General features: G+C 41.8%; 1 protein-coding gene across 5 annotated transcripts in view; it reads right to left on the bottom strand.

Annotated features, from left to right (window-relative positions):
• Window positions 1-14229, bottom strand: part of espn (espin) — a 34690-nt gene extending 20461 nt beyond the window's left edge. For 3 of the 5 annotated variants that reach the window (XM_088290582.1, XM_088290585.1, XM_088290583.1), the window contains exons 1-7: window positions 13482-14185; window positions 12645-12838; window positions 5140-5326; window positions 4775-4957; window positions 3669-3800; window positions 2370-2634; window positions 1631-1914 (exon numbers count right to left, since the gene is read on the bottom strand). In XM_088290582.1, coding sequence (XP_088146708.1) covers window positions 1631-1914; window positions 2370-2634; window positions 3669-3800; window positions 4775-4957; window positions 5140-5326; window positions 12645-12838; window positions 13482-13781 — 1545 coding nt within the window. In that variant the 5' untranslated portion in view covers window positions 13782-14185. Of the gene's footprint in view, window positions 1-1630; window positions 1915-2369; window positions 2635-3668; window positions 3801-4774; window positions 4958-5139; window positions 5327-12644; window positions 12839-13481 lie in introns of all 5 variants that reach the window. The other 2 variants (XM_088290587.1, XM_088290584.1) reach the window with 2 other exon arrangements.
• Window positions 14230-14711: the final 482 nt, after the last annotated feature.

The raw sequence follows: 14711 nt of genomic DNA, 5'->3' as shown, positions 1-14711 counted from the left end.
TACAACTGTGACAGGCAAAACAGTCATTTGTTTGCCTGAGTCACACAAAACATTTGACTTAAGTCGACGCAAATGAGGTGAGTGAAGATGTTTTCATGAGTTAAGCCTTCCCTGTTACCATAGCAACCACTGTAAATACTTTTTAGTAACCATTTGTTGTGCACGCTCACGGCATGTGCGCACAGTCCCAATGAGAGGCTTAAGTTAAATTGTTAATGAGAACTCAGCTCGGCTGGTCTTCAAGTTAAAAAGAGGAGAAGGAGCGAGACTAATTAAAAATCCTCCCTCCCACATGACTGATATACACAGGCACACACACACGCGCACACACACACAGCTCACCCTGGAGACCGTTTTCAGCATCAGGACACTTTCACTACTTGACATCACTTCATGTTCATGTAACATTTTACAATTCATAGCCTTGTACTTCCTGTCTTGTATGAGTGGAGCTATAAAAAAAAATTGAAGCAAATGTACATGGCTGAAGCAACCTTGGTTATACGATTCATCAGGCTTGAGACTCTGATCGCAGGCACCAAGGAGATAAATACCTCATTAAGTGAAAGAGATTCTCACTGAAAGGTTGTCTTTGTTTCATAATATAAGAAGCCCAGAGTGATAAATCACTTGACCAAAGCAATTCTTTTCAACTATTAGACGTGTTGATACTGATTTTACCTGTTGGCTTTTCAAGCACACTGCTGAGTGATCTGTGGCCAGATGAATCACAGTAATTGAGTTCATACTCATCACAGTAAGCACAGCGTGCCAACTCCGAGGCCTGCCTCAGTAATGAGCGTCTTCATTAGCCTTGTGAGCCATGCTAACACAATAACGTCTTTGAGACCACTGTTACACAAGCGCAAACGTCCAACTGATGAGGCACAAGGGGAAATGGCTGCTAGTGACAAAGGTATTCCAATCACTCAGGCCAATCGTCTTCTTTGGGATTCTTCAGCTCCAAACTAATTATTACATGGCAACATTACTACTTATGTGGATAGTTTGCATGCACTTTACATTCCCTCAAGAACACCAGACAAAAATATAAACGCAATGTTTTTGTTTCACCCCCACTTTCCATGAGCTGAGCTCAAATATCTAAGGGCTGTCATGCAAGAACTGGAATGTTTTCATCCTCAAGGAATTGTTTACAGATCCCTCCAACATACGACTGTGCACTTTGCTGCAACTTGGTGATGGTTGTGCATCAATGGGATCAACTCAAGGCCAAGAATTTGTGTTACAGGCATGTGGTGGTCACACTAGATACTGACTGCTTTTCTGACACCCCCTAGACATTCCCAATTCAATCATACTGGACGATTTCGATTGGTCTTTCATTTCTTTCACACCTCTGCAATGAATGAATTACACTGCATGAGGCATGTGGTCACAAAATACACTAATTGTGTTATCTATCGACAGTAACTTTTGTAGAGTACATTTTAGTCTAAAAAGACTATTTTTGGTCCCAGTAAAAATTTGAGTAAAATATTCAGTGCAAAATTCAGCGTAGAATTTAGTCTGAGAATTGTATAGTCAAAATCCTACATGTGATACGCAAACACATTCCAACATCTTGTTTGTGTTTTTTTTTCTTTTTAATTTGCATTACTATCTTTACCTCCTGCTTCCTGTTGCTGCCGTCCACGTGGCGCAAGTTGCTTTTCACTGTCAGGAACTCTGCCGATGTGGCCTCCTGGGGGGGTTTTGGTGGTGGATAGCCCGGGGGCGGTGGGGGGAGCGGAGGAGAATTTGGAGGAGGCGGTGGTGGATATGTGGGTGGTGGTGGTGGTGGTGGAAGCGTCGAAACCAAGTCATGACTCTTCTTGGACCTGTCTGGGTCTATGTCTGGGTTTAGCATGTCCATGTATGCTTGCATGTCCGATATGGCTGTCTCTGATGCACCTGAAACAAAAAAACAGAGCCTTTATTTCATTCCCATGTCCACTGTAGCCATATTTTAAAGGAGGCTAAATCAAGGTTTCATTCAATGAACCAGAACACGATAAGTGCAAGAAAACTCTATTCGGTGAAATCTTAAATACTCCTAAATTGACCTCTCAAGACTTTACTTGAAGCCTCAGTCTATTTTTTGACCACTAGGGAGCAGCACCAGTATTGCACCTTTCAAATAAAATAATCTAAGGCAAACTAGTTGGAGATTTTTTCTCCATTTAAATACAGGTACATAAAGAGTAAACTATTGAGCTCAGAATTTCTGAGCATCAATATTGTATGTCTTCTCCTTCTATCTTTACTACATATTTTTGAAGGAACTTCTATTCACCTTGGGCAACCTTTGAAAGCAGGTGGAGATGAAATGTAAGAAGATTATAATTTGTATTAGTGTAAAAGTTGACCTGTGTGTGCGACTGTGTTCAGCTGTGGGCCTCGAGACATTGTTAAGCTGCTCCTCTTCTCCCCGGTGCTGGACTGGCTGGAGTTGGCCGAGCCGTAGTTGGACAAGGAGCTGGCTGGTGAACTGATGTCAAAGTGAGCCGCTTGGCTGGTAGGGGGCATGGTGGTGTTCGGAGACGAGAGGCCTGAATCCTGCTGCTTGTTTTCAGGTTCTTTGTACTCGAGGTCAAGCGAGGGGTCCCGAGACAGAACCCGGTGCTCCACACTCTGTTGAAGAACGCAAATATTTTTATTTTTCTGTATTGACTGTAGAGAAACAATTATTCAATTCATAAGTCCCTTGGTCCAAAAGTTTTTAGAATTGATAGCACTTGACTTCTTTGATTCTGTCGTCCAGATTTTCATTGTTTATAATGGGATGTAGTCGACATAAAATGGCCGTAAATGACAAACACTTTAAATTAAAACTGAACGTTTGCCCTTGAATCACATCTTAATTTTTTATTTCAAATCCACTGTAGTGATGAAGAAGGGGGAAAAAAAAATCGCAAAATGTATATTATTTACCAAATACTTCCTTCTAATTAAATACACAGGTGCTTTTCCCACGTCACACACACTTGGATCTCTGTCTCTATTGACTGTCAATATGAGAGGGTGAATAGGTTTCCAATCCACACCTGATGGTAGAAGAGCTATTATTAGACTGGCCACTTGGAGGTTACAGTGCTCAAGCATTAATATTGCACTGTGCACTATGTGTTTTTTAATGCTATATTTTGGCCCTGGTGGGAATATTCTCATCAAACTTGGACTATTCGTGATGATTTGTAGCATAGGTTGTGGCACCTGCGGGCCTTGAAGCAAATATGACCATTTCTAACGTAATGCAAAAATCTTATGAAATTCAATATTGCATTTGTGCTGATGATACAAATATGACCATAAAAAATGGTCCTAATTGAATGTAGCCATGTTCCGACCTGTGCAAGGAGCCGAGTTCCCATTGGCCCAATTAGTGCTGACAATGGACACACACTAAGAAGACAGGTTCCAGAGTGAAAATACTAAGCCTTATTTTTATTAATAAATCCATTTCAGTGTGTGGCATGTCAGGACCTAAAGACATTTAATGAGTATTGCATTGTGATCATTAAATACTCACTGTAAACTTTATTTGCATGCAGCTGTGTTAGATTTTCGATGTTGACAGCATATTTAAAAGCGTTCACATCCTACAGTAGGCTGTCCGAATGTCACAAAGCTTAATAAATGAGTCTCAGGGTCACGTCATTACTCACCATGTTCTCGACAGTGCGCAAATACTTGGCACACTGGAAGTGTCCGTTGTATTCCGCCAGGTCAGCCCCCGTGAAGCCATCCTGGTCCCTGATGCCTAGGTCCACCCCATTGACCACCAGAATCTGACAGCACTGCAGAGGGACGTCACATGAGGCATACATTAGTTCAGTGCGGTTACAGCTTTGAGGAAGCAAATCCATGACTGAGAGGTGCCTCTAAACACTAAATATTCACGATTACGGAAAGACCAGATCAAGATCCATCAAAGCACATTTCATTTTCGATCACACAAGAGGTCATACTGTGTCAAAACTCTGTACTTTAATATATATTTATTGGTATGTGAACAATTTTATAATTTGAAACATTCTTTGTCACTAATCTTCATCTTTCTTTCAATATATAACAATATTAAGGGGTTTAATGGGACGGCAGTGCCGTAAATGAAACCATAAACTTGTAACACAGTAACACAATCCCTATCCTGTGAACAAAAGAAACTTGACCATTTTCACACATACTTTTGAAATAACACATTGCGAAAACTAACCGGATTCATGAGTTTAAACACTGGTCATATTCATGATTTCTCACAAAAAAATCATCAAAAATGACTTAACATGGTAGGAAATAGCGGAAAATGTGATATCAATATGCAACACTTGATTTCTTTGGTACTTGAGGACTAACTGGTACGTCACGTATATTTATTTACCCTTGGCCACAACGCGCAACTGGATTCTGGTTAAGGAAAGCCATTTTAAACTTCAAAACTTGTTGCCGTTTTGAAAGTTAAAACTCTGCAGGCAGCCAATAGACTGGCAAAGAAGTGTATGTGAAATGGACCGATAGATGGACCAACGGACTTCTGACGAACTACCCGATGGACTGACCAACTGACGATTACAGATGGGTTCGACTTGAAAATATGATATATGTGACCAGAGCAGACATGAGGAGTCAAAGTAGAAGTTTCCAAATTATTAAAAAATGGCTGTTGTGTGAAAAGTGACAGTGTGATTGTGAATGATCAGATCAAAAAAATCTGTCTTTGTTTAGCTCAATGTAATCATACAGTACAGTACAGAAAGTAAGAGAACTGCACCTCAAGTTCCCCATTCTCTGCAGCATCATGCAGGGGGGTCCCTCCCCAGTTGTCTGTGACGATCTCGCCACCGTGCAGCAGTAACCAGCTGAGGACTTTTGCATGACCGCGACTGGCTGCAAAGTGCATGGCTGTTGCCCCGTCGCCATCCTTGTCCATCAGGCTGATCTCTGTGAAACTCATCTGGAGAAACACTTGTGGTCTTATTTTAAAATACTGTATCAACTGTGTCAGATTAAAGACTTTTAAGGAACAGAGACATGAAACTGCAGACGATATTTTCTCATAGAACAGCGAGTGAGATTGAGATTATATATGAAAAAGTTTTCTTGATTTTTTTGCAAGACCATTCCATCCGTGCATACCAGCCAGACAATGACGGTGTTGTGGCCCATTTGGGAAGCAGCGTGCAGCGGTGTCATCCCATCATTGGCCCTGATGAGTGGATCAGCTCCACAGTCCTTGACCAGGTACTGGATGACCTCCAAATGGCCTTCCTGACAAGCCAGGTAGAGCGGTGTGGCACCATTCTTAGTTTGGGAGTTGATAAAACTATAGTGGGAGGAAAGAAGACGTTTAAATTAAGATTTGCATAAATCAGACTGCAAAAATAGCATATGTAAATGTATCTTTCAACCTGTCCTCTTTTCATCTATAGAACAAGAACAAAGGCAATGCTAATACAGGCCTAACTCTTTAATTAAACCATTTAACCTATTTGACTACCCACTTTAATCAGCAGTTCTCTCAATCTACAAAGGGAACTGGATTTGTGGGAAGCTTCAACAGAGATTGTCTTTTCTGACACACCTTTTTGCAACAAGACATTTGTGCAGGTGTGGGCAAACTACGGCCCGGGGGCCACATGCAGCCCGTTAAACGTTTTAATCCGGCCCGACGAACTTGAAAAAAATTCAATGAATAAACCTTGTTAATGTTTTATTTTCTAAATACTCTGGTTTTTCAAAGAAATAGATATTGTTGAAATGCTTTTTGTTCACTTTCATTTAAAATTAAATGGTTTTTTTTTTCCTCAGATGAGGTGAGGCTACCAAAATACTCCGTCCATCTGCTCCTGGTCCAGCCCCTCTGTCAAATTTTAGAACTCATTGTGGCCCACCAATCACAAAGTTTACCCACCTCCACCCCTTTTCAGTAACAGGCAATTTGTAGGGCAACACGCAATACAATATTGGCTAGTGCCAGGTACTATTAGATTTATAGTGGTAGTTATGCTATAATGAACGCATGGCAAGATCGAACTCGTAACAAAAGTAATAAGAATCCAATATTAGTGGTGCACTGTATTTGTTCTCTATGATTTTGATTTGAGACAACACCAAGCTCATTCCTCAATGAATGTACACGCAATGCCTGACATTTGTTAGTCATTTCACCTGCAGACATACAGCTGTTTGTTAAATCTTATGTCAGCAATCATCTTAAGGTCTACCAAATGTAGGTGAAGAGTTTGTTTTTCAAATGACAATGCAAAACATTGAGACAGAGCCTCTGAAAACAAACAGTAGGAAAGCGACGTGAAGAACGGCTTAAAAAAATCCAAGGTGCTTGCAAAGGTCATTATTTGGACACAACTATGCTTGAACTGACCACATTTTCATTCAGCTTCGTAAGTCAAGACAACCTTTTGTCTATGGCAACAGTTTTATAATATTGCCTTTATTAGTCCCACAATGGGGAAATTCGAGATTCGAACCCAGGCCTCCTGGGGAGACTGGGTCCTGAACGCGGCGCCTTAGACCACTCGCGGCGCCTTAGACCACTCGGCCATCCCTAAAGTTGTTTATTTGTTAGTTCTTTTAAGTAGCTATCAGTGACCTCCATCCTGGGAACACGCCTCCTTTTCGCAAGGCTCCTCGCCAGGCATGCCAAGAAAAATCCCATACCTTATATCTATCCTTGTCCTACACAGGGAGGTCAGTGAGTGACCAGGCACTTCCCCACTAAATCCTATAAAGTTGTGCTTTATCTGGACACTGACAAATGAGCAATGTGTCTCCTAAGAGGATTACCACTGCAGTGGCTTTGCCAGACTGGTTGTGTGCTTAATGAAAGGTTACCATTGGTGAAGGTGGCCCGAGTATGTGATGACTTCCCACAGACCAGGTGAAAAAGGTGAAAGGCGGTGCGCCTCCTGTCGAGACTAACCTGACCCAGTCATGCTACCACTTGATAGGATGTAGCTCAAGGCCAGTGCAGCACTGACTAAAGACCCTACATTAAGCGCGTGTACTGTCTAAATGCAACATACAAGGCTGCTCATGATTATTTGTGTTCTCGTCTGACCTAGTATGCTGCCACAGAAAGACGTCCTTATGAACCAGTGCGGATTTGAGGCTATAGCTGCGAAAACTACGATACCCCAAAATAGGCTAGTCAAAACAGGGAGGGGATGGGGCGTGGGCCAATCCCATTTTGAAGTGGATACGTTTCTAGTTACAGACGGCCTGCCTTTACCTGCGTAAATAATACAGCATGTTTTGGGAAATACCACAACAGATTATGTTCAACGTCAGAGGTCAGCCCGCTCGGAGGTCAGCCCGTCACTGACGTATGCCCGTTTTGCTAAAGACTGATTGCTTCAGGGTGTTTGCAGGGGATTTCTTCTAGAAGACAAGATTGACTATATACACAAGTATGAGAGTGATTGCGTCTGTTTTCAATAGGCTCTCTATGGGGACTGTGATGGCCCATTGTGATTGGCCAAGGAGGCGGAACCAGAAGACATCACTTCACTTTGCTATGACAATACAATACAACTTTATTTCTAAACGCACATCTACAATTTTTGCTTGGGTCTAATATTTTATGCAAGTGTATTCATTTGCATCTTTATGGTGGTGGTTTCTGTGGAATCTTTATTATTATTTATAGTCAAGACTGTCTGGTGTGTTTGATCATGGAGCATTGACTATATTATGAAACGCTTTGTACTTCCAGGACAAAAAGTGGCTGTAATCTGCCCATTCAGGACAAAAAAGAAGAACATTTATAAACAGTAGTCGGAGTGAGCTACTTCGATCTGATTTTATTTACAGTACCCATGGCCACAATGCGGATCTGGAGTGTTGTTCAACGAAGCAACTTTGAACATTAAATTACAACATTTTGCTGTGTTAAAACTGCCGGAAGCCACGCATAAACTGGCAAATAAGTGTATGTGAAACGGACCGACTGACGCACCAACGGACTTCTGACAGACTAAATGGCGAACTACCTGATGGCCTAATCAACGGACGATTAGAGATTTGGCTGCCTGCTTAAATAATGCAGCGTGTTGTGGAAAATAACTTAATGCCGTATTCAAAGCATTTAATAAAATAAATTACATTTGAGTTGTACTGCATATGCCAATATGGAAATTGCACAATTTCAAAGGCTACTTTCTAAATTGTACGCCAATCCATGACAGATTATACTACCTGTTGCCTTTGTGCACAACGGCTATCAGTAGATTCACAGCTTGTGAGCCTGCTGGCTTTAATTCAAAAGAGTTGAAAGGTGAACAAACCACCAATTGAATATGGTGTCACATCTGTTCTACTTAAGGACTACAGAAAGATTGACTGTTTGATTTGAAATCATCAATGCAATCATTTCGGTGTTAGACATAGATATGCGTGTGTACTGTATCTTCTCCAACGGCTACCGGGCTACAAAATATTAGCATGAATCTCACTCTGGAGCTCTTCATTCAAATTGTGTAAGAGCAGACGTCTAAACAAATGTATTAAGGATACGTGATATCTGGAATCTTATTCTTACAGTTTCTGTCTAATATCTGAAAAAAGTGTTGCGAATTCCCGTTCACAGACATTGGCATTTGCCCACTGAGATACATGTAATTTGACGTTGTGTTGTAAACTTTGTACTCGTAAAACACAGACTCAAATGCAATGGATGTCCAGCCTGAGTCGTAAAATGAAAGTCACATAATAAAATGTAGACTTTCATCAATTGCTAAATCTTAGCAACGGTGGAAAACAAATTTGTGAACCTGGTGTCCTAGTTCACAGAGGATGACACCGCGTGGTGTGCAAGGGGCGGTTTTTGTGGTTTGATCTTGATCCAAATGGCACAAAGAGAAGAGACGTGATTTCAACATTAGTGTTTAAAGATCATGTAGCATGGTTTCATTTTATTTTATTTTTGTTCATCCATCTGTCGGCAGGCTACTTTCTGGTTTATTAAAAAAATGACAAAATACATACTCTTATATAAACGGGGGCGCCAGTGTGCAACCTCATAGTGATGGGAGGAAAACCTCCCTCATCCGGGAGGGACTTGGAGTAACGCTACTACTCCTCCGCAATGAGAGGAGCAAGATGAGGTGGCTCGGACATCTGATTAGGATGTTTCCTGGATACCTTCCTGTTCCGTTGTTGCTATCATACTCACACTATAAAGTAAGCTAAAGACCATCCAACTCTTCCAATGAAACCAAATGTGAAATTCTACCCCCAGAAAATGAACCACAAACTGTAATGTACGATTTGCACTATTAGCTTTGTACAGAAAATTGTTTTTCTGTTACAATGCCAGGTACTAAACCAATGATGTAACACAAGGGTTGTGTTATCGTTGCAATTTCTCAACAAGGACAAGCCTGAGCCCTCCAATTCCCTCTTAAAATTCATGGATACAAATTTGGCACTTGAAATAAATCCTGGAACAAGAATGCTTATCTCGCCGCCGCAAAGTTCCATTGCAAACAATGCTAGTGGCCAGTTTGAGCTTGGGCTATTCAAACGTATTTGCTTTCCTCATTAGCTTATCGCAGGTTGGCCCTACTGTGTGTCGCTGTGGAGATGATGACAAACAGCAAGGAGGGGAGGGGGAGAAGAGTGAATGGGGCCCCAGCTATCAGGGAGCTATGTGTCCCTGGGGCTCATTAAAGTTTCAACAGCTATGCACCAACCTTGCTGTGCCATTAGAAAACATTGGAAGGGCTACATTTTTAGCATGTACAACATACAATGCATAAGACGAACAAAGCTGAATCAGTTCAAGAAAGTGTGCCGTGTCGTCACGTCCCCATTTTTGTCTTGTAGCGAGTCATCGTCGACATGCAATGCCGTAGTGGTAAATAATACTAAAAATGCGGATAACGCCATGTTTCCTTTAATAAGTTTAGCTTCTGATCACCTTTTTGGCACACACGTCATAAATCATTGCATTACGTCCTGATTTTTGCTTCTAGTATATCATTAACATTTGCAATGCTTTAACGTAAGTTCATACTCCAGGACTGAATAAGTTCACAGATAATTGCTCATGTAGCTGTGCTTTGTTTTGCCCCCTCCCACCTCCCATCTCCTCTCTCTTGTCAAAACCAGATGGCTCTGATGTTTTATAGTTAGCTGACTGAAAGGAACGCGTCCGTGTCGCCACTCAAACCCTGCTGAACCGCAAATGACCCGGTCGCTGATTGGGATAAGTTGGCTGTGTGATTTGTGCCGTTTTGGTGTTTGAAACTCAGTGTGTGCTGAGTTTGTTTGTTAGAATGGACAACTCAGCCTCCCTAATGTGTTAGCAGTCTCCATGGCAATCATTCAGTCCAGTTTTATCGCTGCGAACCATGATCGGGTCTGACTCGGCACTGATTAAGGACAGTAGTTGTCAAGTGGCAATTGCTCAACAACGACACATCCGCCAGCTGATATTAATTATACACAATGTGGTCTGATATGTTATATACGACGTACATTCAGAACATTATACCGACAAAGGTACTGGTCCATGCAGACTCTGTTGTAGAGTATTGGATGCTGTAGAACTTAAACTCCAACCCCAAACACTTTTAGAGATTGGCAAAGCCCACTCAACCAACATCAATAACTTCACATCTACTCTTATCATTTGTCGTGAGTGCATAATTTTGGATAACTTATATAAGTAGCACATGGACATTGCAGAGATTTTAACAGACGTAAACCTCTAAGAGGTTGTTTTGCCCTCAACTGGATTTAAGTATTTAGATTGCAAAACTGGAATCTAAAAAGCAAAGCTCAGCTTGTGCCTGACCAGTGCCAGACTATAAAGTACATTTGCCAGTTTGAGCCTCAAAGCTTATTCACTCTGGTGTTTTTGCAGCAACCCTGACTTGTTTACTAAGTACAGCAGAGTCGACTCTGAGAACAAAACATACGTTTAATTAGCTTTTTCCTTGAGCAACCATGCAACATGACTTTAAAGACAATGTCGCTTTTGTGAACGTGTTGGTTATTTTTATTTACTAAAAAAGTCAACCCAAATAAATGACCTGCCTAGTGTGAAAGCTGGGCCTGTTTAACTGAACACAAAATTGATACACTCACAGGAAGCCATGACTCATTCTGTTGTATGAACGGTGGCAGGTGGATAAACACGTTGATTGTACCTTCCATCATCTAATAGAGGAGCATTTAATTGTTCTGCCTGTCATTATTTGTCACTGGCATGGCTAGCTGAACAAAGGTAATCATTTTGGGACAAATTATGTGAAATTGGATAATTTCTCACAGCACTCCTGACAATCTCTAATGGCACACTAAGATGCCACAGCGGCTTGGTTGGGAAGCTTCAAAATGGAATGGCCCATACTTTAAGGAAAAATATGCATCTAAATTTACACTGAACTTTGGCAATCAAACCACCGTCAAATGGGACAGCAGCGAATTTAGTACGCCGTAAGCATACTTGAAGTTTGGTGAACAACAACTTAACTTCGGCTATGTTTATCTTGTTTTTTTATAACATTTATTCCAAAAGTAGACATCACTTGGGCTTGGCCTCAACAACAAATATACAACGAGAATCTAAGGATTAATATCGCACGTGCGTTTTGCTTTCAGTGACACTTTGTCAAAAACAGGCACCAACCTCAAGAGGTGTTAAGGAGGATAAAATGCAAAAAGAGATATACATAATTGGGAAGTTAAGTGGATTCATTCAATAGGACTCCAGCAGTCATCATTTGCATAGTTACTTATCAAAGTTAACAACGAGGGCTCGATTTTCATAGATAGGTGTACGTGTGCTCGACGTAAAAACTGGTGCATCTTCATTTTCATTCCAAGGCAAGTCTAGTTTATCGTGTATGGGGAATTTCGGGTTTCTTCATGTTCAGGCGGACCGAGGGTGTTTTCTATTGCACAACCCCGACGCACATGAAACTGTGGTTACAGAACGTATACGAGACATTAGGACAGATAAAAGTAGGTCTAAGTTGTGGCGCAGGTGTTGTAATGCAATTTTGGTGCATTTGATCGGTGGCAGAGGAAGAAAGATTCTGTGCTCCGCCGACGTGTGTGATGGATGTCACTGTATTTCATAAATTCAACAGTGCACGGCAATCGCTCTGAATCATTTTAGAAATCAATTCATTGAACAAGTGCTGTTTTTTTTATGTTTCGAAATCCAAACAAGTCACAGAATAATTTGTTTGAGTGTAAAAGTGCCACTGTACTGAGCTATACAGTAGACCTGTTAAAGTTGTACTGTGTTTAAGAAATCCAAACTTAGAAAAGGAAATTTTCCAAATGATGTAAATTCATTTTGAATTTTCCCAAAAATATAACAATTAACTCAGACCTGCAAATTTTACAAATCAAGTACCCTGTTTAAGCAATGCATCAACTCAGCATGAACATATTCAATGCACGGTAATTCAATATATGCACAATAAGTAGCGTGGCTAGATGGATAATGAATGAACATTATTTCCCTTTAAATCTGTACAGGAAGAAAAGATGCATGCGATAGCAGAAGAAACTGTCCAATCAAGTCACATCAACATCACTTGTTTTGAAAAGACGAACAAGGGGACTTCGAAACCCCTGCAGAGATAACACCATCTTATTGTTCTTACTTTGGGCTGTGCCCCAGTAACAGTCGGAGCGAGGACAGGTCTCCCTTGGCAGCAGCGTAGTGAACAGGTAGGGCGCCTGTGTCAGTGGCAGCCCCGGGGTCCACCTCCCCACTCTTGAGCAGCCATTCTGTGATCTCATGATGACTAAAGCGGGAGGCCAGGTGGAGAATGGTGGCACCAGAACTGTCTTTGTCCTGGAACCAAAATATAGTGGTAGCACTAGCGTGTCCCCAACATTCCAACCATCCCAAAGAGTGATTACTGCAATTAGGGCCCCTTAAATAATGAGAATAGTCACAAACAACCTGAAAGGTCAGAGATATTAAAGCTAAAACCCCACTAAGACAAACCGCCATTACTCAGACAATCCCAGACTTCAAATGCTGTGCTCTAAGTGCAAACACTATAAATCAAAATGCTTTTTAAACAATGCAACAGGTCCAATATCTAAATGTGTTAGAACTACTGGAGAAAACTGATGCTTTGTCACAATGGCTTCTTGTACTGTAGCTATGAAGATAATACTTAATTCAAAGATGTTATGAATACAACGACAGTAAAAGGATACAATTAAAAACTAGACACTTGGATTTAATCCATTTGATTTAGCACGCATGTTCCCATTAATTATTAGCCAACAAAAATTAAACATTAAACTACACTGGTATGCTGGCCCATTGTACGTATTCTGAATGTTTAATTTGCAACTTTGATCAGTCCAGCAACTGTGGCCAGGCGGGACTGTACCACATGTCGAATTTTCTATTGAAAATTGAAACACAACTTGTGCGAAGATTACAGAGCAGCGCTTTGTGTTTCCAGCAGCCATCCACTCACCTCTGGTCGACATCCACCCTGGGTCAGCAGCCACTGTAAACACGCCAGGTTGCCTGTGGCTGCGGCATCGTGCGCCGGACTGGCCCCGTTGTTGGCCAGACAGTGGCCCGGCAGCCCAGCCTCCTCCACCAGGAAGCGCACGCAAGCTAGTTTGCCCGCCCGGGCTGCGTGGTGGACGGAGGAAGCTCCCAGGGAATCCTTCACGTCTCTGGTGAGCGATTTGGATGCGAATTGCGCTTTGAGAGTTTGCACGTCCCCCTGTCTTGCGGCCAGCAGCGTCCGCTCCCCTTCGACGACCATGGCTGCTTTAAACTGCACGACGACCACCGCCCGCCCCCCTGATTCCTTCCTTCCTTTCTTCCTCCGTGACACTTGAGTTCGACTGCTTCACCGCGAGTATGACCTCGGCGTTTGGGATCCGTTCATCACATTGAGCACTCAATTTCCCTCAAGAGCCACCAAATGTCAGTCCATTATGATAAGGAGTGTCAATTTAGACACTAACCTGCTCTCAAGCGCGCGTCTTCCTGCAGGATGGAGGCGCACCTGTTGCGCACACTACTTATTTGAATGTCATTTACTTCTTCGGCCTGTTTGTTTTTCAACAACTAAGTCGTATCATGTGCTTCAGAGAGTATTTTTCCTCTTCTGGCAGATGGCGACATGGGACTGAGCGCCTGTTAAATAATCCATCAAGGGGAGGATCGCTGAGCCTGTTATAGGTGGTTGCTTTCTGAAAATCGGCTCACAATTTAAAGGGCCAGTGCGAACATAATTGTCGCTCTGAAAGGTGTGACGTGTGTAAGGGGGGGTTGCCTAAATGGCCATAAATCATGCCAGTTTGTTTGACCGAACTATCGTATCGTTGAAAATAAAAACGTTACACCTGTGACGTGACATTATATGTCTGTGGCAACAAGGTAACTAAAGTACAGTATGTACAGGAGGTAGCCACATAGTGGATTGTCGTTTCAATCAACTCTCATAATCTTGTATGCATACTTCATAGATGCGTGTGCAAGGCCTAAAATACTCCCCCTATTTCTGGTTTTTGTGACCAAACTAAGCTTTTCAGGGCAAGAGTCTTTTCCAATGTGATCGGCAGGAAATTCATTAAAATACTTCAAACAGATTGAGAAACACGACAACTTGTGTACATGCACCAATTTAACTTTTGTTTTGATCAATTAAGTAATGGATGTAAACGATGCTCACATGTACCTTGTTTTG

Source organism: Idiotropiscis lumnitzeri, chromosome 3 (assembly GCF_059441095.1).
Source record: "Idiotropiscis lumnitzeri isolate Australia: NSW breed Sydney's pygmy pipehorse chromosome 3, RoL_Ilum_1.0, whole genome shotgun sequence".
Taxonomy (NCBI): Eukaryota; Metazoa; Chordata; class Actinopteri; order Syngnathiformes; family Syngnathidae; genus Idiotropiscis; species Idiotropiscis lumnitzeri.
This window is presented reverse-complemented; position numbering and strand designations above follow the sequence as displayed.